Source organism: Labrus bergylta, chromosome 14 (assembly GCF_963930695.1).
Source record: "Labrus bergylta chromosome 14, fLabBer1.1, whole genome shotgun sequence".
NCBI lineage: Eukaryota > Metazoa > Chordata > Actinopteri > Labriformes > Labridae > Labrus > Labrus bergylta.
This window is the reverse complement of record NC_089208.1, coordinates 12,025,127-12,051,386: the sequence shown is the minus strand read 5'-3', so window position 1 is coordinate 12,051,386 and position 26,260 is coordinate 12,025,127. Positions and strand designations below refer to the sequence as shown.

The window sequence follows — 26,260 nt, the reverse complement described above, 5'->3', positions numbered from 1 at the left end:
GATGACAGGAGGTAGAAAACAGCACAGCAACCAAGAGTTCAAAGCTACAAATGAAATTTAAAAAGTGCAAATTAAAAAAAAAAAAACCTGCGCACTGTTTACTTCACTTTGTTTGCAAAAACGTCATTGTTTAAAATAAATGTAAGATCCTTTCCTATAGAGGCCTAATTAAACCCTCAAAATCAGGATTTATATTCTGCAATAGAGGAGGGTCCAAAGTATTCTAAGCTCATTTATTACCCAGATGTTCTTTACCCCCTCTATCAAGTCTTGTTAAAACCACTGCAGCGACCACCCTCGCTGAGTTTCAACCTTCACCTGGATACATGTGGACTGGAGAGAAAAACAACATCCTCACATCAGAGCTCAGCAACCGCTGCTTCCGGATACGGCTTGAGTCAGCTTAATAGTTACAGTCTATGGTCAGCTGACGATGAATCATCCAATCAGAAGTCGTTCACTGTTGTAAATACTCAGCCCGTTCATGTGCGTGTCTGTCCAAAAGTCAGCAGCGCCGACAGAGCAAAGAAAGCCGTGAGAAGAGATGACGGTCGAGACCAGAGTCAGCGGTAAGTCCGTGATTTATCGAACTGTTAACACGTCGATAATAGTCAGTTTCTGATAATAATAAATATGTAGTTTGACATATTTCTGAATGACTGAACCAACGACCTAAAAACAAAGCAGTGGACATTTGTGCAGGTGATATTTTCACTGGAGGGAAGAATAGTTGCTCAATGCTTTACCTTCAGAAAAAGTAACTTCTTGATGATTTCCATATAATATTTCTATATCAACACGTGGAACATTAATGTGACCAAATGATTGCTTTCACTGTGCATTGATTGACAGATAATTTAATTAGGCTATATTTCATCAACAAAAACAACAATAATTTAATTAACTTTGAGTCTGAAACGTTATATATATATATATATATATATATATATATATATATATATATATATATATATATATATTTTATATAACGCATTGACTGAGATAACTAGTGTTGGTCATACCAAGTCTAAAAACATTTAGCCTAAAGAAAATTTAGGACTATGTAAGTTTTTAAAAAATCGTATGAAAACATTAAAATCGGTGTATTTTACTTTACTTTACTGATCAAGATTTTTGTTTGTTTGTTAATTTCCTCTTTTTATGATGTGAGAGGATTTACAGCATGACCTTTAAAAATACTCTTCTTTATGCTATGTCTGTCTGATATGGGTTATCCGGCCATCCATCTATCCATTCACCCCCCCCCCCCCCCCCCACCCCGCAAAAGAAAAGAAAGCTCAATTCGTACAACGATTTCTTAACCTCCATTTAAAGGTGAGCTCCACTCAAGAGGATAATTTAAACATGCCTCAATTACATTATTTTGCAGTGCAAAGTTAAAATATCCAACTAATAAGCCAATCCCATTTTTGAGAGCAGGAGGGCTTTAATATCAATTTGGTGTTCTTCTATATTCTGTTTGTTGTGTTCTTTCCCTTAACCCTCTACAAAGTCAGAGACACAGTCGATGTAGGTCAGATTTGTATCCCCAAGTATTCAACTGAAAAAGTGCTCACTATGAAAAGCAACGGATTGCAATAGGATTATACATAATCCTGCAGCTGTAAATTTTGCTCTGGGCTTCACAGCACTGTGATGATTATTTTACTGTGGGAATCAAAGGTGCAGGAACTTTAGACTGTTTCATTAGGCTACTTCACATCTTGTGATAAATGCCACTTTGAAAATCTCAGGCAGAGTTTTATTTGTTTGTTATCAAATGTTACAAAGTGTGTGTGTCTGTGTAAGCCTTATAAGTGAGACATTTGAGTAATTGTCATACACTTTGGGATATTTTAAACTTGATCTTCATGCGTATGATGATAAAAAATGTTTTTAATCCTGTTTTTATTTTCGCAAACCAGCTAGGGCCAGGCTAGCGGTCTTTAAAATTACACAAACAATGACTCATCTTCTGATGTCATCATCCATTTAAATATTGCTGTAACTATATCTATATCTAACTATATCTAACTATATATGTATGTATCAGACACCTAAAGCTCATAACACAACATCTGTCTTTGTCTTTGGTTCAAATATGTTCTTTACTGTTCAAAAGCAAGGACTTTTTCAACACATGAATTCATTCTTGTTTTATAAAACTGAAAATGTCTCACTACCCAAGTCTATTTTTTTGTTGTATTTACAGACCCAAGGGGAGCTGCCAAAACAAGCAGCAGACAGGTAAGAACAACCTTACTCATGATTAGATAGTACAAGGTAGACTATCCCCACACACACACACACACACACACACACACACACACACTTTTAACTGATATATATATAAAAACAATATATTTTATTGTCATATCTATTTACATTAAAAAATGCCTCCTGGTGACCTGCAATCAGACCTAAGATCATTGGATCCTTTTTATAAATCACTCTGATTATTTTCAGTACCTCTGGAGAATTTGAAATCACTTTATCAAAAGCCCAAACAATCTTTCTTAAACACAGACTATTTGACACATGATGTGAAAAACTGCATGGATCAAACCTCTAACTTTAAAAGTGATTCCCTTTAACCTCAGAGAACCTGTTATATAAACCTGCTGTGATTGAACTTGTCTCACCCACACCCTGACTTCTTTGTTTTGACATTGGCTGTCAGTGACAAGTGTACTGATTGCCGTATTGTTCTCTGGGACAAGCCTGACCTGACAGGTTACATTTTTTTTATCCTAACACAGATGTACAGTATAGAGCCCTGCAGGGAACAAAAGAGGGATGGCAATTATGGATTATGCAAGTGAGCATCAGGCATGAAGAGGAGGATTTTGATGAGGTAGACTGAGGTTACATTTTAGCATTTTCTCTGTTTTAAGAGACAAGCGTATCAATAAGTGACATAAGTACATGAGTAAAAATTCTCATCAGTTTGGATATACAAGTATGCGTTGGTGTATTTTCCTGTGAGCTCTGATAGTTTGATGGTGTGAAAATGTTTTTTTTTTCTTTTAAATGAACAACTGAGTTCTGAGAGCAGCGTGACATTTGTCCCACATTGTTCCCTCTGTTGCCATGGCGTTGCAGAGGGTCAGCCTGGGTAAAATCTGGCATTTTTAGAAGGTTTGGTGAATGTGACATCAATCCCTGGATTTAATTCCCGCTGAGTGAACTGATCCAGTTTTTTCTCAGTGTGGCTGCCTCACATTTAGCCTTTCCCTAAATGCAGTGGACTTCACAGACTTTGGTATCCGTATGTTTTAGTGTTATTAGATATTAGAAATATATACATCTGGATCATCTAAGTGATTCTAATTCAGCTCTCTAAGTCAGTCTAGAAACATACATTTTCTTGATGACACATTTTATATCACAAAGGTGTATGATTAGATTTGAATCTGACTGTATCAGCCCTGTATGAACAACAAACAGGAACACTGCAATAAAACAACATATTACACTAAAGCTTAATATCCAAGCGAGATTTGAATAGGGTTATCATTATAGATCAAATTATATTGATTCAGTAATTATAGAAGAATACTAACTTTGGAACAAGACAAAACTAGTTAAAAATAAAGTGATTTAATGTAAAATGTCATTCACCTCCTCGCTCTAACAGAATTCAATCCGCCTGGTTTCGGGTCTGGTCAATCACAGTCATTTTTCTGATATGGGATGGGTCAAGGTGACAAGTTAATCCAATATCCTTTGATTATTGAACAAGCTGTATGGTAGTTGATGTTTCTTATATAGTGAGTAAACCACCAAATCCTGTCATCCTGTCAAAAACAAGGGCCGCAAGTAACAATTATTTATGTTACCGATAAACATGCTGATTATTTCCAGGATCCATTGATAAAATGTTGGACATTTGGGACACAGCAAATACTCAGCAAATCATCATATAATAAGCTCTAACAAGCCAATGTTTGACATGGACATGCTGATCTTCTGTTTACTATGTTGGACATTTCCATATTAGCCAAATTCACATTCACAAATTAGGCCAGGCATCCAGCCTGCAAACAACCATACAACTCATTTTTGGTCTTTAAATCCATTTTTAAGAATTCTTATGAAGAATTTGAACACTGAAACACATTCCAGCCTAATATTTTTTTCATTGTGGATATTGCCTAAGAAACACAGGAACAGATTGAGAGGCTTTTCTGTTTTTCTCCTGCTGCCTCATGTACTCTACTCTTCAGTCTCTCTCTCCACTTCACGCTTGATCATATCAATGCAGTCCCATTGTGCTGGATGCCTCTGATCAACACAGGAGCCATTCAGAACTAAATAGATGTAAAAAGCCAGAGGTCTGTCATCCTCTTGAAAAGACGCTCACAGTCTCTCTGTTGTTTCAGGGATATTTCTACACCATGAGATGTTTCTGTGGGAAATGCTTATTTAGCAAAATATCATGAGATTGCACAGCATCCTCACAGAAACAGAGACCTTCATGCACAGTTGTTGTTTTTTTTTTTCCACACAGGAGGGCCCTGGAGGGCTTTGGGACTCTGTGAAGAAAACTGTGGTTGTCATAGGATCTGGAATCTTATTCTTGGCCGCTTTCAGCAACTCACTGACATGGTAGGTTTTTCTTAGAAGATACAGTTGAACAGTGCAACAAAGCAAATGCCCATCATAAAAAGAACCTTAGAGGACACAAGGGATAGGATAGTATCAACGGTTATTTCAACAATACACAGTAACAACAGACTGGTGAAGCAGGGTTATGAACAGATGGTCTGATCAGGGTTAAATTCTAGTCTATTCAGATCATGAAGGCTCTTGTTTTACAGCCACATGTGTGTGAGTCAAGGTGTCGTAAACCCAACACCCACTATTATTTCTTCTCAGGTCTCACATCATTGTAATTGCTGCTGGAAAAAAACAACAAAGAATCATGAATAAGTAGCCTGAAATAATATGCTATTGAATGAAAATTACTTTTTGGAATCTGAGTCTCAGATATGTGAAAACAAACGTCATAATACAAAAAACATAAAACAAGCATTCCTAGTGATAGGCCCATTATGTAGCTGCTTTAGGATGGCTTTCTATCTGTGTAAACGGGTTGAACACATTCTCTATTAGCTCAAATTTTCCTTTTGGGTCAGGCTTGAACTGGTGTGCTTTACTTAAGTCAGTCAATGCTGACCCCAAATTTAAAGCATATAGGATCAAACAATAATCTAACAGCACATGAGGTAACAAGACTTTGTAGAAGTGGGTTTGACATTATATAAAATTTCATGCTATGACACAGAATAGGCATATGACATGTTGAGGTATTTATCCAGGGTGTCATTAAGTCATTCACAGGGGATTTTGTTTTGTTTTGGGCGATCTGTTGGTCGGGATGTAGTTGGCTATTTGCTGAGTGTTCAGTTTGATGGTTGGGGTAAGAAGAGGGTCTTGCTAGATAGTGACTTCATTGTTTTTTAGGAAGTTAGTTTGGCATTATTAGGTTTAGTAATAGGTTTAATGATTCTTTAAGAATTTCTATTAAGGGGCCTTAGTTCACCTGGCCCATGCACAGAGGCTGTAGTTCTCTGATTGGGTGGCTCGGGGTTCGAATCAGACCTGTTGCTCCTTTCCCGCATGGCATTCCCCACTTTCTTTTCCCCCAATTTCAGACTCTATCCACAGTCCTGTCTCTCCAATAAAGCACAAAAGCCGAAAAAAAATGTTTTTTTGAACTCTGATGCAAAAGTGGATAATTGTTTGATTTGTTACAACAGAGGACATAATGAATAATACACATGATGATAACAATCTGCTGTTACTGTGTAAGAATATGTTTCTGTGAGATTGACACTAGTCAATAATTTTTTCCTCCAGGCATCTTCAGAGATTTTGGGGCGCGTCTGGAGATTTCTGGCAGAACTTGTGGACGAAGCTGTTTGTGACGTTTGAGGGTCACGACGCTACTCTGTTCTATTTGGGTAAGAAATAAAAACTGGTTTGTTTTGTGTCATGAATGGTCAAATGTTTTTTGCTGTTTTGGACATGTGAAAGTTTATCGTAATATGAGATAATCAGAGTAGTTTGTTATCTGCTGCCAGTCCAAAATCACATGATAAGACAGAATAACAAGATGGTGCAAGTAACAGTTTGGGCTTTTTTCCAAAGTAATTATATTTTTATGTATCAATGAAAATTGAAGTCATACAGCAAGTCGAACAAAGTGCAATATAAATCTGTTATCATGTTTCATATCTGTTGTAGTGTCATTAACCTCAGATTGCACAAAACTAAAATCTGATCAGGTCTAATAGTCAGCAGTTAAATAAACTAAAGGCCAGTAACCCCTTAAAAGTCCTGTCAACTTTTTTGAATCAGTGATTAAGTCATTTAGAGCTCACTCTAGTTTTACTTTTTGGTAAAAGTCAAGTTTGAGACAAAGTGATCAAATCTCTGACAGTAGTCGTGTTTATCTTCCACAGGGACCATGTTGCTCCCCACTCTGGCATTCTGGGGGTCCAACGGTCTGCTGCTGCTGGTGGACACCACCGGTAAACCCTCCTTCATCGCTCGATACCGCATCCAGGTGGACAAGAACAGCCCGGTATGTGATTTGGCCAAGCTTTTGTTATTTTTTTCTTAACCCAAAGTTAGTATCAGCAAATATTTTTGCATAAAGAAGGAGTGGAAAACTTAAGACCCAAAAAAATATATATATGTATAAATAGTCCAGGTCCAGGCACTCGGGGCAGACCCTGAAGAAGGCGCGAACCGATACTGTGGTGTATTTTAATGTTTGTAGCCCAATTTATTGATTTCTTTATATAGATTATTCATTCATCCTATTCCTTCTATTCTTCCCACATTATTTGCTCATTTTGAATAGTTTTCTGTCCTATTTGTTTTTATTTATTTGTATATTCTTTCATCTATTCCTTTAAATCAGCAACAAACCTTTAGTCCTTAACCGTCTGTAAAAAAGATTTTCATGTCGACATCAGTCTGCCCTAATAAACCAAAGCACTGCTGTTCTTCAAATCTCTTTGTAACTAATGACATAAGCCCAGTTTAGAGCGGAGGAACTTTCCCCCAGAACTGTGGTCTTTTTAAAGAACTACGTGCGTTTTGAGCCAATCTACTCGGTTAGCTCTGGGGTGGACAATCTACCCCTGATAAGCGAGGTCATGCACCTTTCAACGGTCTAGGGACTTTTTTTGGGGGGGGGGGGGGGGGGGGCTGCAGTGTCTGCAGGGCTGAACGTGTTACTGATGTATGATTGTGAATACAGGCTCACACATGCATGATGTTGCTCAGAGAGGCTGATCTGACATGTCCACCTGTCCGTCTAACCAAAGTCCTCTACCTGTGTCTGATAAACTCGTGTTGATGGACGGCAGAGAGATAAATGCTGACATTACTGATAACTTAGAAGGTCCCTCTATATGTGCAATCATGTTATTGATGATCCTTTTGAAGTTATTTAAAAGAGGACACAGTGCACAGGAAGTTCATGCTCATGGATGGAATCAAAATATCTCAGGTCAGCGTTAGATTGCTAGATTTCAGTAATGCACATATCCTGGATCATCCTGAAACCATGACCTTTACTGGGTTTATCACATTTAAGCAGTGAAATAACATTGTCCTTGTGTTATGCCCATGATCTTCTATCAGACACAATAAATCTTTATACCACCAATGATGATCTAATCTGCTGCTTGTCCGGTTGGTCTGTCACTTTGAGGCGAGATAGCCAGGCCCTGTGACCAAGAATAATTGTGTGTGCTCTTGGTCATAAACAAATGAAAGGGTGTGACGCTGCTGTCGAGCAACGAGACAATGAAGGAAACACTGGCCTTAGACTTAACAAACAGTCTCTCTTCTATGTGACTGATTTGAGAAACGTGTCAAAACCCTTCACCATTCTTCAAACAGCGTTTTATTTTCAAGAATTAAAAGACATTTTCAGAAAATGAAACCAACAATATATAGAGGCTTTCTGCCCTTATTATGGGAGTTATCCAAAGCACAAAAAATTAAATATAATTCTTAAAAAAATATATATTTGAAATGTCACGACATGTTGTGCTGTTCATAGGCACAGTCCATGTGGAAAATGATGTCTCTCTAATATAAGTTTAATAATTTTTTGATTATTCCTTCTTTAATGTTCATTTTATGGTCGAGAAAACTCTTTGCTACGTAAGCTAAATAAACGGTTGAAAACTCTTTGTGGATAAACTTTGTTATAGTTCATCACAAAGCTGCACATTAACAAACTGTAATATTAATCACATACAGTAGTTAAACACTGAGGGCCACCATTTTCTTCACACTAAGTACTTAAACTATTGATGGTCTGGACTTCACTCATAGCATGTTCAGAGTGTACTGATACTTTAAGTGAAGTCAGTTATTTCATCATTTAGTCTTTTTATTCATAAAAGTGTGAATAGAAGTGTTCTGTGAATGAAGCAAAGTTGACTAAAGGCAAATAACTTAAATGTGTAAAGACACCTGGACAATAAAGCCGAGTCTGCATCCTTCTTTTTAATGACATGTGATTTTAAAAATATATAAGTGTGTATATATATATATATATAAGTGTAAATCAGGTTCAGATGTCATAAACCAGGAGTAGAACGCCACAATGTCTGGACCATTCCTGGGAAGTCTATATCTCGGCTCCACCTGGAGGAACTCTGTTCAAATGACTGTATGACTTTGATACATTCAATAAAGACTCCTGCCCATCTCCATCCTTATCACTCAGGTGGATCCAGCTAAGCTGAGCCATGCGGTGAGGAATGTCATCTTCAACCAGGTGTTCATCTCGATGCCCATGGTGGTAGCAGTTTACTACCTGATGAGCCTGAGAGGAAACCCCTGTGGTCCTGAGCTGCCCACCTTTCACTGGGCCCTGATGGAGCTGGCCATGTTCTCCATCTTGGAGGAAATTATGTTTTATTATTCACACAGGTAAAATTAAATAACTCTGCTTTTTCTTTTTTTAATGTCTCACGAGAAAGAATTCTGTTCAGTCAGTCCTAGGCATCAATCTACACATTATACTGCCATCTAGTGGAGAGAGTAGGGATGTATGGAAATGCTACACATTCAACAGTTTATTCATCAATTATAAAGACCCTCAGCTGCACTTTGCGAAAGGGCTAATCAGCAAATGTTGTTTTTATAAGATCCAAAGTACCATATCAAAAGGATAAATATTTGTACCTGCTAAAATGTTTGAATTGTAGTCAGCATTCCAAAGTTATTTTGAAACTCAATGTTTGAATGCTAAGTAAAAGAGAATACCTGACTGTGTGTCGATGATTAGGTTGCATGCACACATTATCATGCTATTAATCGTTAACATGTTAAGATGCTAAAATAAAATAAATGAACTTGATAAGTCTCAGCATTTTAGCTTGCTAATGCTAGCATTAAGGTAGATGCACCTATGTGCCTAAATTCAGCCTGGCAGACTTTCAGTGTTTTTACATTAATTGATTAAAACAGATCAATGAATGACTGGATAGTGACTGTTTTCTTTTTACCCTTTTCGTCTTTGCTCTCAGGCTGTTCCACAGTCCCAGCCTCTATAAGCATTTCCACAAACAGCACCACGAGTGGACCGCTCCCATCGGAATCGTCTCCATCTATGCTCATCCTCTGGAGCATGTGGTGAGTAACCTCTTACACTTCCTTACATTTAGTGTTCAGCTGAATTTGAACCTTGTTGTCTTATTCTCAGAGTCCATTTGTGAATACATTAAAGAATTCATGAAGCCATGAGGGCATTTGCTGGGACAATTGACTGAAGCAACTCAAATCTTTCACAAGAATAGACCATAAAGACCTCAAACAATGTAAAAAGAATGAAAGTGCAAACTTTGAATAATACCAGGATTACTCTTCTAATCTTCTCTGTTTCTTACTGTCATCCCTCAACATGTTTTCCTTTGTCCATGAGAGCCTGTTTTAATTCTCCTCTTTGCTGTCAGATCTCCAACATGCTTCCAGTGGTGTTGGGTCCAGTGATCCTGGGCTCCCACCTCTCCACCACCTCCATGTGGTACTGTCTGGCTTTTATCAGCACCACCATCTCCCACTGTGGATACCACCTCCCCTTCCTGCCCTCGCCCGAGTTCCATGACTTCCACCACCTAAAGTGAGTGTATCTCTGTCCACTCGACCAAAATGTGTTTTTAATTTGATTTAATGGAGTTCTTATTCAACTTGTGAACTTGTCTTTTATTATTAAAACCCCAGGATTGTGTCAGTTAGTTTATTTAAACCTGTTTTTGTTAGTGTGTGAATTCAGTACATTTTCTCCTCTTTTTCTTGTTCACGGTAAAATAACTATGATGCTTTTGATGTCTTGTGTGAAGAACTTTGAACAGCCTTGATCCTGTATGTGCTGTACAAATGAACTGGCCTTGCCTACAGTGATAAATCATTTCCTGTATACATGAAACATATTCAATATTGAATATTTAGTTGCAACACAATTCTGATTAATATGAGTTTGAGCTCATCATCAAGAAAACATATTCTACAAAAGGGAAATTATAAGGCTGGACAGATATCGCAAAAGACCAAAAACAACATTTCATTTATCTCTGGCTTTCCGTCTTTTATTCAAATGTAAATAATTTAAAAGTCATATGTATATCATTTCATTTGAACTAAGGTTTTTTTTTAAAATAATTTCTCAACACAGTTGTCTGTAGTCATTGGCAAATGTTACTCACATAGAAAATAATTAATGTGCTGGAAGACTTTTTTCAGCTGCAGATTAATACAAATGTGTATTTAGAAAATAATAGAGAAAAGACATTTCACAGAGAATACTTGACAATACTAGGATTCATTGTTGTTGGTCTTTTAATTTAATTGACAATAAAAATATTCTAATAAATGAATGGGATTCTACTGAGGAGTAAGAGAACATTTAGTCTTGATTACTTTAAGGGACCATGTGACCTCTGTTCATTCTAAATGATATAATTAATCATTGTGATTTAAAATTCCAGTTTGTCAATAATTGTAACCATTATGCCGTCCTGGTTTCAGGTTTAATCAGTGTTTCGGGGTCTTTGGCGTGTTGGATCGGCTTCATGGCACCGACACCAAATTCAGGCAGACCAAGCAGTATGAACGCCACACCCTCCTCACCAGCCTCACCCCTCTGAACGAGAGCGTCCCTGACACACCCAAGAAGGGCCAATGAGTACCTTTGACAACAGGCCCACACCTCCTCCCGTCTGGGATCAGTTTGTGTTCAATCATCAATGACTCTTAATATTTTAATCCAGACTGAGAGTTTCAGACTGAGAGTGTCTGAAAGAGTTTGAATATTTTAGATCCACATCTTGTTTTTGCACTTTATCAAACATTCAGATTTCATGGGAGTTGTTTTGCTGTTGGTTTGTTTGGCCTTCATGTTCACAGAGTGTCTGCCACTGAGGTTCTTTTTAACCAAGTTTCCTCCCATCATTTCATGGATGGTCAGATACACAATCGTTGAAGTGGTAGTAGTTGAAGGTTATTCTCCAGTAACACTTAATGATGTGGCCTTAGTTAGTGTGGCGTTTATGGAAGCTACATTTAATACAAAATTGACCATCACATATTTACTCCGGATATATTAAGTAATAAGTCTGTGGATGGTTATTCTAAATATTTACAAGGTGTTGGTATTAAAAGGGATTTTATTTTTTAGATCATTTTATGTCTTTGATTACAAGAATTCTAATTTTAGATTTTAGGCAAATCAAATTTCAGGAAAGACACAAGGACTCCGTTTGTAGTAACAATTGGTGAATGATGAAGGTAAAAAGAATGGGGGGGGCATTTGTAGCATCTGAAATGTAGGGAGATTTGTGCGAGAGAAGGTATTAATGCTTTACAGCTTCTGACAATTCTGAACAGCAGCGCCACATCTGATTTATTCAGATATATGTTCTTATGGTAAATTCATATTTATGATGCAGATGTTGATGTTGATCATCTACGAGATCCGACAGATGTGTAATTTGATAACCACTAAATCACATGTTCTCACTTTTCTTACTCTAAGCTTTAATGTAGGTGGAGTCTTTTTGTTGTCATAATTTTTACACATTCTGTATTTTACATCGTGTAGTAACAGCACTTCAAAAGCTCAACAGTACAGACTCTTCTGATGCGTTCACTCTCTGCTCATGCAGAAGAGACTCTTGCACTTATGAGTGAATGTATGAGAATATATATTAGAGGAGGCCTCTGAGAGTGTTGTAAAATAAGACATGAATGTTGAGAAAGAATTGTCCTACTGTGATTGATGTAATGCTCGGACTGGACTGTTTAATAATAAAAACATTTGAAGAATAAACGTGCATAGTTTAATATTTTTTATGTCTGCACACAAATAAGAAGAGACCTTTTTATGTCTCTTACTGCCACATGTATACTACTTCATTATCCTTTAACTGAATACATTAGTACTTGAGTTAAATCTCTTACATACACAACAGAAATAATCATCACACACCGTTGTTTGAGGTTTTTTTGTCCGTTTTGTGGTTTTTTTCTTTATTAAGGAAAAGCATAATTACTACAAATTACAAATAACACTAATAGCGAATCACATCAGCCTACAAAGCAGATATTATGAATATTAAATGTTATAATACAAGATCTCATTCAAGTATTTTACATTTTTCCATTTTATATATTTTTTTGTTCCTTTTTTCCTCATTTTCATCTTTTTTTCCTCATGACAAGCCTAGGATATTGTAATGCAATGAACTATTGTAATGGTTCATATACAGTTATATCTTATTCATATGGCTTTATGGAATTTTGTCCTTTTTTTTTCAGTCTCCAGACATCATAACCAGCCATATTCCTCTACACAACATCACAAATCCCAGCAGGGCTCTTTCTCCGTTTCTCTTCCTCTTGACTTTTTATGCTCCTCCCTCCATTTCCTCGTCCATCACTCATCACTCTTCACTCTGGTGTCCGGCCTGCTGCCCAAGTCTGTGTTAAACTGACAAACGGAGACGACGCCCCCCAGAGTTTGTTTGGACAGCTAGCAGCAATTCTTCGCTGATAGAGAAGGCTGAAAACTCCCACAACACCTGAACACCCCCATACGTCCAGTGACAGGTTGTGATCACATTAGAGGGAGGGATCATGTGACTGTCACAGGAAGACGACCCCCAAGAGGCAGCCTGCCATATCTGCAGCCACACACACACACACACACGCGCACGCACACACACACAACAGCTCACCCATTCGAAGGCTTCGCTGGTTTTTGGGAAATGAACAAGTTTTTCTTTTCTGGATATTTTGTAGCTCTTATTTGTCCATCTTTAATCCTCCAGTAAACACGTTTGATGCATCATCAGTTAGCCTCTGTTAATGATCCAAATCTCCCTGAAGATAAAACCAACAGAACATAACAGAAAAGAAGTACAGCTTTGCATTTTCATGTTTCCAACTATTCTGGATTTAGAGAAAAACTGAAAAACACTGACAGGACACTCTGCTGGAACATCAACCAACAGGCTGAACTTTTTTTACAGAAAAATGGGGAGGGGGGGGGGGGGGAGAAAGAGAAACAGTTTCACCTCAAAAAACTGTCAGGCTTCATGTCATGTGACTGTGCTATTTCACAGTAAAACTCATCACTCAGAGGCAACAAACATCCTTGTATGACAACAGAAAGTAGTGGATGTGTATTAAGACTTTTGTTTCAGAATATTGTGAACTTTAGTTCAATTTAAACCCCAAATCGTAATTTCTATGCATTCTTACATTTGCAGTTGTAGTGTCAACAGAAAACCTTGACGATTTAGATGAAACTAAAATTTCAGTCGATGTCAAGAGTTGGTTGGAAATGCTGCTCTCATCTTGGGAAAAAAAAAAAACATTCTTTGAAAACAGAAAAAGGAGAAATTGAGCTGTGATTTCAAAGTGAAACACAGATTAGTATTTTGACGCCCTGATGTCGACTTTCCCTTTTGTGTTGTGAATCGTGTCCCCTGTTTCTGAAATCCACAGAGGGTTTTTCAAACAGCCTGACACAAACCTGACCTCCATTGTAACAACAACAACAATGCTAGAAACACTGCAAATTGAAATTAAAAGCATTTAAAGATAATCATGAGATCATGAAAAAAAAAGTTAGAGTACATACACATGTAAGGCAAATATATAATCTGGTCTATAAACAAAAACAAGTAGCAGGGAGCTGTAATCATGTCTCTTCATCTGTCAAATTCACATTAACATCAGTGGAGGAAAAGGAATCACTTCTGTCTGATATCACCAGAATGATCAAGATTGAAATCATCCGCATGGTTGACAGAAGGACATCTGAACGGGAAAGAGTGGAAACAAACAATCCAGCCAAGAGGCATGAAATGTATTTGTGTTTTGTGTTGAGCTTGCTCATGCTGCTACATCCGTACCTGCGTGCCACTACAGCTGTCAGTGTCCGTGCCTGTTACTGATGTGTGTGAATAAGGAAGAGGTGGCAAGGTCAGCCTGGGCCTCAAACACATCTTCAGTTTAACGGTGAAGTCGAAGGCCAAATGTCTGGTCCTCGCCGGCGTCTCCACCCAGAGCACCCACAATTGAGAACGACGCTTCTTCAAGTAATCCAGATTGATGATTCCAGTACTGATCTCCACTGTCGTCAACTGATGGATGGATGTGGAACGGATGGATGAACGGATGGATGCACGGATGGATGCAGCTTTCAGACAGGAGGGAGGCGCAGAGGGGAGAGAGAAAGTCAGGAAGCCCAAAGGGGAGATCATCGGGGGGGGGGGGGGGGGGGGGGGGGGGGGGATTCTCCCTTCCTAAATGAACCCCACTTAAGCTTCGTCTTTTTTTTCCAGGGGGGAAAAGATGACAAACTTCATCAAAAAGTTATGTGTTTCAGCACAAAAAGCCACAACTTGCAAAAAACAGGGAAGAATTACAGGACTTGTAACAGACTGATGACACTTGGAAGACAGTTCAGAAAATGTGACGGAGGGAGTGAGGGGAATTGGAGGGGGGGGCAGTTTGGCAGACAGATCACCACTTAGAGGCCCCCGGTGGGCATGGAGAGCAGATATATGGGTGATCTCAATGCTGTACACTGGACAAGGTGGCGGCACAAGTTAGAAGCAGTAAAACCATTAAAATAAGGCAACTTTCAATCAGCGTGTCCGTACTGAGGGGTGTGTACGAGTCTTTTTTTTTTTCTATATGTTTTTTCATTTGGCTCTTTATTGTTCTCCCCCTCAAAGTCCAGTAAATCAAATATTTTCAATTTTCAGCCCCATAACTGAGAGCGTTGCGGGCTCTGAGGATGGAAATGCCAGTCGCTCGGTTCAAACCGCTTTGGTCCGGTTGGATGTCAGGAGCAGCTCGACCTCCAGGGCAGACTTTAAGAAGCTCAGTGTCCTTCAAACTATTTTCAGGCCTTTAAACGCACCACATGCTGAAAAAATGATAATCATTAAACTGAGATCTGGGCGAGGAGGCGGAAATCTTTCAGCCAGCAGGACACTGAAGATCAAACAGGGGGCCAAAGTGATAGAGAGGGGGGTCGACATGAAAATTTAAAAATAAAAAAATAAAAAAGGAGAGGAAATCATTACTCAATGGTCCACTGTGTGAACTGAGATGATTTGTAAAAGAAAAAAAAGTGTTTGACACCTCCTCCGTTCTTTGCCTCAAAGACAAAAAGGTCATTTTTTCTCAAAAAGAAAAAAAGAATTAAACTTATTGAAAACCTTAATTATTTGTCTTCATCTAAATCAAAATTGTGGGGAAAATGTATTTTTCATGCTTTGATGACGAGCGGGACGCCCCCTCCCCCTCCTGCTGCAGAGAGAGCCAGCGACTTGCAGATGATGTTGAGTCAATCCGTGTTGGTCTGCATGTTTGTTGAGTTACTTTAGTGTCTTGGCATCTGGTGCGGGGTCAGCAGCTGGGGCGAGGGTTTTCTGGCTGGTGGGTTTGGCATCATCCTTGGCTGCGAGGGGGGCAGGGCTGGGGCCGGAGCTGGCCTGGCTGTGGGGCCGGCTGGAGTTCTGAGAGGGATGCCGGCGGCGACCGTCCCCGCTGGATGAGTGTCTCCTGCGACCTCCTTCCTCCATTGGGGGCTGGAAGCACAAAACACACAAAAACGGAGGAGATGAGATGATTTCAAAGCACAATAGTTTTCCAAACTATTAAAGACAGCTTGGAATACATTCGGTGGAGTGAAAAACTCATTGACCAACTTCAGTGACTCACATCAATTCTGAAATCTTCCAGACGTTTAAACTTGCTCAGGTACTCCTGCAGTTTGGGGTCGATCTCCAGAGTCTTGGCTTTGGAGTATTTGAGGTAGGCCCAGAACTTCTCTAGTCCATAAAGTTGACCTGAGTAGAGAGAGAGGGGTTACATGTAGAAAGTGGTGAGGATGAAGGTGCTTCCTCTCAGCTCAGATAAGTATCTGTGGGGTCTTCTGTTTTCTCACCAGCCTCGTAGTCTTTCATGGTCTCCTCCTGGAAGTCCTTAAAGATGTCTGGCCTGAACTTCCTCTCTAGACCGTAGCTGTAGTACCTGAACAGGCACTCCAGACCGTACCTGCAACAAAAACATGTTGACAAATCAGAGAATAAAGCTCTGAGGAACATAGTACACGTTGTAACACCCCAGTTAATATATTCTAACAATAATTAGGCCTAAAACTAGGTATGTTCCCATCGATTGGCCATAGATTTTTATCCTCTGATAATCATAACTAAATGATCTGATCAAACACTCTGCCATCTCTTACCTGTATCCTTCTTTCCCGTCCTCGACCACGAGCTGTCTGAACTCTTCGTACATCTTTCTGTTAAAGTGATCTCGCAGGAAAAACGACCAGAAGCGGAAGAGTGTGTTCATCTCCTGTGATTGGCCGATTCCCAGCCGCTTCCTCTCTGTGATTGGTTAAAAAGGACAACAGGGTTATCTAAAAAAAACTGTTTGATACTGCAGTCTCAGATCAGCAAAGCAATACGGTCAACAGACACAAGTCATGAAAAGGATGATTTTTAAAAACATGGTGTGTGTACCGTTTAGGCAGCGTCGGCGGTACTTGTGGTAAACATGTTGCGTGAAGCCGTTCTCCTTGAGCAGCTCGTGTGACGGGTGCTGGAACTTAGGGAGGGACTGAGGCGTGCATCCGATGTTTCCAAGGACAGGAGTGCCCTCTGAAGGGCTGGCGTTTGAGCTGAGAGGGAACAGAGAGAAATCAACATTAAATATTAGAAAGTCAAAATGACGCTTTATAGTCCACAAAAGCATATTCAATGTTTTTCTGTTTGTAGAACTAACCGATACATTCACACAGAAATATATATTTTTTTAATAGATATAAGAAATTAGCTGTTACAATATTTGATTTAGAAAACTTGTGATGCTGTCCAACAAAAAGCAGTGTTGTCCTCCTCTGAAGGAGGCGAGCAGAGCAGCGAGTCTCACCTGACAGAGGCCGTGCGGGATCGATGCTCTCTGGAGTCCATCACCCAGCCGACGTGACACTCCATGGGGGGATTGGAGCTGTGTCTGGTCTTCCTCTTTCTGGGCGTCTGATAGGTAACAAAGAAAATTAGTTTGATACATCATGTCAAGTTTTTTGTGTTTTTTTAAATGATTCCGTTCTTAAAAGAAGTATCACAAAAAGAGACATTTCCTTCAAAATGTGCTTCAGGCCTCACAGCAGACAATCTTACCTTGGCATCTACAGGCCGGCTTTCCTTCACCACCGGGTAGAAGCGCGGCGTCATGGTGGAGTCCTTTCGGTGAGGTGTGCGAGGCGTGCGGGGCGTCCGGGCACTGCGGTAGTTGGGTGAGTCAGGCACGGTAGTTGGGAGCGAGCGTGCTATCGATGACGGCTCGGGGGCACCGAAGAGTTTGTTCGCCAGAGCGTCTGTGGGGACTGAAGAGGAGAGAGGATTTATTAGCTGAGAAGAAGAAAAATGTCTTTGACTCCTCAAACCCAGAGACTTAAAAAAAAGGCACGCTTCACTTTTGATCCTGAAATAAAAACGCTGTCAGTGCTCTAACAGCATCATATATTTCTAAGTGTGCAAACAGAGGCAGGAAGTCTCTCGGCTGATGATGATTAAAGTGAGCAGTTAAAACATTACCATTTCAACAGAACAGCTGAAGCAGCGTGCTGCTCGTCAGTATAATCAACATCTTTAATCTACTTTTTAAAGATGCATCTGATGTCAGCTGTAATTTAAAAATTAACAAGATTGCTAAAAGAGAGAGTGTGTCATGATATAGAACTAACACTCAGTGATTGATTTTTATTTCAAACTTCTTGTTTTGACAACCAATGTTGAAAAAAAAAATGGCACGTCGTCTAATACTTGTTCGAAGGGTTATCAGAAAACCCCTCTTCATTGTGAGTGTATACTTCGACTACAATAGTTCTTGTTTTATGAACTCGTAACATTTCTGAGAATTCTGTCTTCCTTTTTTTTTTTTTTTTTTTTTTTTTTTTTAAATCAGATAGCTGATAAAAAAAGGTCTGTTATATAAAAACTTCACAAGTCTGCTCTTAGTGTTTTTGTATCCTTACTTTGTTGGGGTCGAGGGGGGCCTGGGGGGACTTCCTGGTTAGGGTCCACAGGGGGTTCAGGGGTGAGGCAGTCAAACTCTTCACGGCTGATCAGGTGGACCTTCTTGAAGTTCTCCACCTCTTGCTGTAAACAGGAGAAACACGGGTGTTAACATGAGGACAGAGATGGGAGAATTTCAAAAAGGGGAGCCGGAAGATTTGTTGACGACACAAGCTACCTGTAAACATGTCAAAACAGCGCACTTACTGAAAACCAAGAATTTCCGACATGAGACAAGTCGCGTAATAAAAAATGTACACTCTTCTCCTGAATGAATACATTGGCAGTAAAAAGTCAATAAAAATCGCCTGGAATATAAACAACAGACCTTATCTGCAGTAATCTGGAGATTGAGATGCAGCAGCAAAACATGGCTGCCAGAAACACTTTTTTCACCCTCATGTTGACGTCTCCTTTACTGTTGTGACAGCGACACAGCGACCAGCTGGCTTACATCAACACACAAACCCTGAATTTTCTACCAGTGACCACCTTCTGATAACAAAACAGCTCCTGCTCCTCCTAAAACAGCAGCTACTCAATTGGAAATTTAGCTCCAAACACAAAATAAGTGCAGTGTAAAATGCTCAAAATGGTTTCCTATAGACCCTGTTTAGTGACTCACACTCTTCCCCTCACTCCTCCAAGTCTCCTCAGATCTGTGAGCGTCCATCTTTGTCTCCCCCTGCAGCCCGTCACTTCAACCCCTCAGGTCGGGGCTGTGTGTGTGAGGTTTATTTATAAAAAAAAAACAGAAAAAGAGCACACCCTGTTCCACACACAACTGGATGTGTGCTGGTGAGCACGTGAAGGTCTCACAATGACCTCAACAATGCTACAATGGACAGCAGTGACAACAAAAACAAAACAAACTTTGTTTCCATATCCAGAAACAACTCTAACTGAAGAATAAATCCAAACATCATCTGGCCTTAGGCAGAAAAAGCTCCAGTGTGAGACCCGCATCTAATGTGGAAGTTGTTAGAAGAGTTGTGAGTTGTGTACGACCATGTTTGATTCTTTTTGTTACTGTCAGGTTCATTTCCAGACTAATGTGAGCTTAAAACTCTGCAATACACTTGTAGACAGCCCTGTTGACTCCTTGTTTTATTCACAGGTGAGCGCACATGACTCACATTGTTCACAGCTCAAATCTGCATTTTTTGAGGTATTATAAAACAGAAAGAGGAACGTTCTACCTGAAGCAACAAAAATAATGATTGCGGAGTTGGGACCGATAATACAGATGATGATCACATCCCCCTTTGCTAGCAAATTATATGATTTGTTTGATTGTCTTAGATTTTGAGGGGCTTAACCTTAGAACTTCAGTAAACAATAGGAGTGAATTGTACTAAAAACTATGTGAACTTTGATCTCCCTTAACTTAGATGGGTACAAATAGTTTTTTTCTTTCTTTTTTTAAGGCAAAGGCCAACTTGATGACATACAAAAACAGGATGTGCCCATCAGTAAATTTATGAGTAAGATGAAGTTGAAAATTAACCATATTCTTTGAGTAAGAAGAACTCACCACTGAAGATTAAGGTCATTTTGTTAAATTGAGAAAGACAACCTTACTTCAAAAATGTATGGACTAAAATAAACCACCTTGGTCGATATTGGTGTTTGAAAAATCCTCTCCTTTAGGGCAACAGTAGCCAATCTTGCTTTTTTGTGTTTAACGTGTTTGAGGTGTTTACAACTTTGGGTCAGTGACTACACGCACATATTTGTTAGCTTGCGATTCATTTAGGATGGATCTTAATAAAGACTTTCTCTTCAAACCAAATCACACAATGATTTAGCTGAAAGCTTGCTGATTTTCTTTAATGAGTTCAGAGCATCCTTCAAATCTGACATTTTAAGGATGCAAAGGGGGCTGCTAGTGAATTCTTTAATTTATATTTTGAGAACCACAGTAACAGCCAATACAGCTTTTCGTCACACTGAAATGAAGACAGTAAGAAAAACCAAAACCGTTTGACTCCGACCGGGCAGCAGTGTGGCCTACAGAGAGCTATATATTGGGTGTGCTATAACCGCAGCAGTACTTTTCAATGCAAACAGAACCTTATTATAAATAATCATCTGTAGATAAACCCTGACAAATGCCCTCACCTTGATGGTGGCATACTCTGGCTCATACGTGTCATCCCACAGGTCCTGTTCATAGTAGAAGAGCCCATCGTTGATCACTTTGACCAGCTCAGTGCTCAGCTTAGAGCGTGATGTGTGGTGTCCCGTGCGGTCGCCCCCTGGGTGCTTCCTCAGGTAGGGTGGCGTCTGCGTCACGATCAGGATCTTGTTGACGTCGTGGTCATCGATCTCTCCGTCTGTTTCCTCATCTGACCAATCTGTGAAGGTGTTACGACGCCCGTCCATCTGCTCCATCTCCTCGTCGAACATGAAGTCGAGCTCCTCTGGCTCGTCCGGCTCTGCTCCTCCCTGAAGAGAAAAAATGCAACATTAAAGAAAAATACATTTTAGATGGATTACATATTTCACTTTTGAGAACCTGGAATGACAAAGTTTAAGTTGAAAAAAATATGAAGACTAAAATTGAAGCCAAATGTGCAACATATTTTCAAGAAAAACACAAAAACCACCAAATATAATCTGGTTCGGGCATTTCCGATGTATAAAAATGCTGCTTTTCTCTATAAATGTAAAAATCAGGTATTGGGGTTCTGTCTGCTGTTCACATAGCTATCAGCCAAAATAGTCTTTAACATCCTGAAAAGAGTTGAGAATCAGTAGCTGCAGTTCTAAAAAGAGCACAGACAGACTTGTAGTTCAAAGAGAAGTCTTGTCACATCTTTCTCACTCACCTTATTTCCTGGCGTAGCAGGGGAAGGCGAGGGGCCCGACTTGGGGACTGGGGAACGAGCAGATTCCTCTTTATCCTTCTGCTGCAACGAGGGTGCCTTCATCAGTCAATCAACACCAACACAGGAGGAGGAGGAGGAGCAAACGAAGGAGTAGAAGGAAATAGTCAGTATAGAATGAATGAATGGATGCCAAAAAGAATTCAAGAATTAAACAAGTGAACAGTAAAATGATTCACTTGTTTTTGTTTGTTATAGGGTGGTGAGTGTTTCAACATCAACCCAAAGTCTACTCCAGTTTAAATTTGTACACTTTGAGTTGAACTTTTTTTTAAATCACTTGTCCACTTGTCATGTTACTTAAATATAAAAAGTCCCACATTTTGAAGAGTCATATAAGACATATACAGTTGATTAGCTCAGTATTGTAATCTACACCATATCAAACAGTCTAGAAGCAGGTCGTTGGCGAACGCATAGAAAATGTCGGTATTATAATTGTTATCACAACTACATGATAACCAGACAAATGTGGGAAATCCCTTCCATCTCTCCTATAGGTAAGAATGTCATCAAAGGGATTTCATTTTTTTCAACAGTTATTAAATTAAATGACATCAATCTATGTCTTTAAAGCAACTTTTGTTTCTGTTTGCAGACGTTCACAAGGCATCAAAGGTCACCCATGATGGCATCAACGAGAGGCTCTGAATTTCACCTTCTCTGCGCTGGCCTTTGGTCTGGCCGGGGAGGGTCTGGGCCTCTTCTTCACCTCAATCCAGGACTCAGAGTCCAGGTCTGGGAGGCTAGCGGAGAGGCCCTTGGGCATCGTCTTGAGGTTGGAGATGTCTGATTCAGTCTTGTTCTGGTGCTTCTTCGGCGTGGACATCCTGGGGGAGCCTGAAGCAAAGACACAGGGTCAGAGGGAACAACTGATATAACAGTACGTATGGCAAAGGTTTGATTTCATCAGTGTGTGAATGGGTAGGTGTGGCCTGTGGTGGTAAAGCACTTTGAGTAGTCAGAAGACTAGAAAAGTGCTATATAAGCTCAAGTCCATTTATAGTTTTACCAGATCTGTGTATCTTCTGTGTAACAGAGTTAAGATACGCTATATTTTGCTAAATGTGAACTAGCGGGAGTAAGTAAACAGAAATGAGGATTGGACCAAGTAGGGAACCTTTGGGGACACCACAGGGGATTAGGACAATAGTTGGTTGAAGAATACTTTTTTCAAGGACTTTTGAAGTTAAAGGGAGTTTGGAGATCAGTCTATAAATATTGAGAACTTTTGGTTCTACATTCGTGGCTGGAAAACTGCAGTTACAATGAATGGGGATAATGACTGCTTTCCAGAGAACTAGTGATAATTGAGAGAATGCAGGGGCCAATAGCATCTGTAATTTCCTCAAGGAGATTGGTACGAATTATGTCTGAACAGCAGATATTATATGATGAAGTTCTATTATGTGATCTTGGGGAAATAATTTAGCACTGACGTGTTCGAATGGATAGATAATTAACTTCATTCATCACTTTATTATATATATATATATATAGAGAGAGAGAGAGAGAGAGAGAGAGAGAGAGAGAGAGAGAGAGAGAGAGAGAGAGAGAGAGAGAGATAATTAACTTCATTCATCACTTTATACTTCATTTCATCACTTTATTCTATCCATTTTATATCAGTATTCATACAGTTCTGGTTAATTTACTCCTGTTGTTTCTTATCCATCATTGCACTACGGTCACTTTATCTAATTCTTACCTTACAGTTATATTGTATATATTAGTTCTGTTGTTCCATTATTCACCATGCACCTTAATAACTTATCATTCAGTATTTGCCTACTTGCACATAGCTCTGTGTGTGTATATATATATATATTTATTTATTTCTTGTTTACTGCACATAGTTATGGTTACATCTGTTTACATCTGTTAGTCCTATCACTGTCCACTTAATATCTACTCTTTTATATTTTGTATTTTTAAGTTAAGTTTAAGCTTTAAGTTGTATTTAAATTGACACTTTATATTTAGGTTAAAATGTTTTGTTTACTTGCACTGTTGTTAATTTACTGCTCTGTGTGCCTTTGAATTGCAAATAAAGTTTTTTGAATTTGAATTTGAATTAACAGTTGGACTTATGCTAGCTCTGAAGCCAGACATCTTCTTACTGAAGAACTACAGAAATTCCAGACATTTCAAAACAAATGCATCCAAGCAGGAGGTGGAGGGGGCAGAGGTGACCGAGTGGAAAGCACTGGACAGTACCCTGGGATTATGGCAGTTGTTGTCAATGATATATGAAAATGATGTAGTGGCCATGGTAATGTTTGAACATTGTCCAAAGAGATTGTTTAAAACTTCTAGCCCAGTGAGAAAAAAGGAGTCAAATAAGTTTGAATTTCACAAATAACACTAAAACATATTTAAACTGGATCAAATGAGCAAACACAGAGCTGTCAAACACCTACGACAGATAAATGATTGACTTCGACTATCATCTTTAGAGAGGACAGTTTTCAGTTTGACTCGTCTCTTACCTCTGGGCTCCTCTGTAGACTGCCTGGGAACAAACTCGGGGCAGTTGATGAGTTGGGAGAAGTCAGTGTGTGTTTGGTTCAGCATGGCCAGGCCAGGCAGAGGCCACTTCTCTGGATCCACTTTCCGACGGATCTTCATGTCGATCACTTCCACTTCTTTACTGTCCTTCAAAGCCTGAACAAAAGGAATGAAGGTTTAATTCAACGACCATAATAACGGAATAACATTACAACACACTCTCTATTCAAAAAAGACACAAAGAAATTAATTTATTAAGTTTTAGTATTCAAATTGTTTTCAAATAAATTACATTGAAATCATCTTTGACTTGAAAATGGGACATTTCTTTATTTAAAGTTAGACTGAGACAGACTTGCTTATAAATTAAATCCTCATCCTTGTTAAAAAAGTAGTAGCTCTTCAATGTTTACATGAGATACAGACTGTGCAGACAGGATTTAAGCATCTCATCATTTCTGTTAAACAGACAACTATTCCCTTAATTTAACTCAATTCAATTTTATGTAGAACATTTTTTGTCTGACTCTGCTATAGAAATAATGGTTGAATTATATTTCTTTTTTTCACTGGTCACTTGGTTGAGATCAAATCAGAGAGTCAAAGAAAGCATGCTGACCTCTAGAATGACGTTGACGTCAGTGGTGAGGGCCTGCACTCTGTGGAAACTGGCAACAAGTGCGACAGGTAGGAAGCCCTCTGCATCCATCTTCCTCCTCAGGAAGAAGTCTCTCTCCAAATTGTCCAAGCTGAAGTAGTACTCACTAGAGGGAAGAGAAACAGTCATAAGACAGAAGCGGGAGAGTGATCAAAATAACTGCTACTTAACAAATCAGCACCCTCTGGTCTAAGTTTGGGGGGACCAAAACACAAATGGGGGAAAAAGAAAAGACAATGAAGACAAAAGAGAAGCTGCTGCTAGAAACTGCTGCATTATATAAAAAAAAACTATCCCTAATAAAGTTCCATATACATTCTCTGGAACCCCTAATCTAAAACAAAGTATTTGTCAGAGAAAGTGTCTGAGTAGTTTAAACTGAAGGTGGCTCTTGCGCACACAATCAGGAAACTGGGTTTGGTTCCCTCAATTGGGTGCCACAAAAAACTACCATTCCACCCACAGCGTCTGCCTACAAAAAAAGAGAGCGAGAGCCTAATTTAGCCTTTTCATAAAAGCACTGCATTCCTGAGAACTTCCTTCAATGTTTGGGATGAGCTGCATGTGTGAACACAAATAGCCATATCAGTAGCTTTTTACCGTTCATCAATAGTTTTTAATCAAATGACTAGAATTATGTTAGCTTTATTTTTTATTTTTTTTAAAAGCAAATTAGAGCTTCTACTAGAATTGTATTTATACCTCTAAATCATGTTGTATGGCAGCATAATGGAGAATCTACAAACACAATGACAGACAATGTGTCCCAGTAAAAATCTGATCCCTGGTCTATGGAGAAAATTCAGTTGAAGACTTTAACACCTTTTAAGGCTCATAGTGTCTGTGCCAAAAACTCAGAAGAGGAACTGTAAAAGGAAATATTTGAATAAGCTGTCCTCCTCTGTGTGTCCAACAGTGTAGTGAATAGTTCATCTTTTTTTAGTTATTTCTGAGATCAGAGCTGTAAAAGTTCTCTCCATTGTGTTTGAGTCAGAGAAGAGACATGAGGAGCTCATCATATCTACAGAACGTCTGACCTGCTGCTGAGAAAACCCCTCCTGTGGTATTTTTTTTTTAGTATGTAAGGAAGAACTGTACTCACATCTGCCTCTTGATGTAGTCCTTCAGCAGGTCCTGGTCCACAGAGTACATGTCATTGCTGCTCATGTTGTCGTAGTAATAGGTCACCGTGTTGCCGAACTTCTGGCCGTACGCGCTGTCTTTCACGTCGTAGGACTTGTAGCCGTAGTGGTAGTCATAGTGGCCTTTAAAAGGAAAGAAGCACAGAGTTGGATGGAGGGTCAGAGACTTAGAACAGGTCCTCTAAACCCATTTAAAAGGGGGGTACAGGCATATTAGAAGCTTCTGTATTTCTGGTTTTATTCTATTCAAACAAAGAAAAAACATTTAATGCCATAACAATTAAAGCAGACTTAACAGTTAAACATAAATACATTCTGTCTTTGTCAGTTATTACTGTTTAAGTGTCCTGAGTAATGGTAACAGAAGCACACACGTGAGAGGTGAGTAAATATGTTTACTTTCTACCCTGAGCATTTCTCCAAAGC

The 26,260-nt window shown here is 39.2% G+C and overlaps 2 protein-coding genes across 5 annotated transcripts in view; one reads left to right on the top strand and one right to left on the bottom strand.

The window, feature by feature from the left end:
• Window positions 1-445: 445 nt before the first annotated feature.
• Window positions 446-12,361, top strand: faxdc2 (fatty acid hydroxylase domain containing 2). The gene is made up of 9 exons (XM_020635551.3): window positions 446-569; window positions 2,213-2,247; window positions 4,511-4,608; window positions 5,863-5,966; window positions 6,468-6,589; window positions 8,759-8,964; window positions 9,564-9,669; window positions 9,990-10,156; window positions 11,062-12,361. Exons 1-9 carry the CDS (start codon window positions 545-547, stop codon window positions 11,216-11,218), a joined length of 1,020 nt encoding a protein of 339 aa, XP_020491207.2. The 5' UTR covers window positions 446-544; the 3' UTR covers window positions 11,219-12,361.
• Window positions 12,362-12,829: 468 nt separating this feature from the next.
• The window catches only part of larp1 (La ribonucleoprotein 1, translational regulator), a 49,754-nt gene continuing 36,323 nt past the window's right edge, over window positions 12,830-26,260 (bottom strand). For all 4 annotated transcript variants that reach the window (XM_020635546.3, XM_020635548.3, XM_020635550.3 and 1 more), the window contains 14 exons: window positions 25,795-25,957; window positions 24,654-24,798; window positions 24,016-24,190; window positions 22,185-22,366; window positions 21,470-21,565; window positions 20,760-21,086; window positions 18,599-18,722; window positions 17,742-17,947; window positions 17,491-17,597; window positions 17,082-17,239; window positions 16,802-16,946; window positions 16,499-16,608; window positions 16,273-16,400; window positions 12,830-16,139 (listed from right to left, as the gene is read on the bottom strand). In XM_020635546.3, coding sequence (XP_020491202.2) covers window positions 15,927-16,139; window positions 16,273-16,400; window positions 16,499-16,608; window positions 16,802-16,946; window positions 17,082-17,239; window positions 17,491-17,597; window positions 17,742-17,947; window positions 18,599-18,722; window positions 20,760-21,086; window positions 21,470-21,565; window positions 22,185-22,366; window positions 24,016-24,190; window positions 24,654-24,798; window positions 25,795-25,957 — 2,279 coding nt within the window. In that variant the 3' untranslated portion in view covers window positions 12,830-15,926. The remainder of the gene's footprint in view (window positions 16,140-16,272; window positions 16,401-16,498; window positions 16,609-16,801; window positions 16,947-17,081; window positions 17,240-17,490; window positions 17,598-17,741; window positions 17,948-18,598; window positions 18,723-20,759; window positions 21,087-21,469; window positions 21,566-22,184; window positions 22,367-24,015; window positions 24,191-24,653; window positions 24,799-25,794; window positions 25,958-26,260) is intronic.

What these genes read in the sequence shown, in the direction of transcription:
- faxdc2 (XM_020635551.3), top strand. Translation starts at nt 545, where the DNA reads ATGACGGTCGAGACCAGAGTCAGCG. An exon ending in GGTCGAGACCAGAGTCAGCG is followed by an intron (nt 570 to 2,212) that starts GTAAGTCCGTGA and finishes TTGTATTTACAG; the next exon opens with ACCCAAGGGGAGCTGCCAAA. An exon ending in CATGACTTCCACCACCTAAA is followed by an intron (nt 10,157 to 11,061) that starts GTGAGTGTATCT and finishes TCCTGGTTTCAG; the next exon opens with GTTTAATCAGTGTTTCGGGG.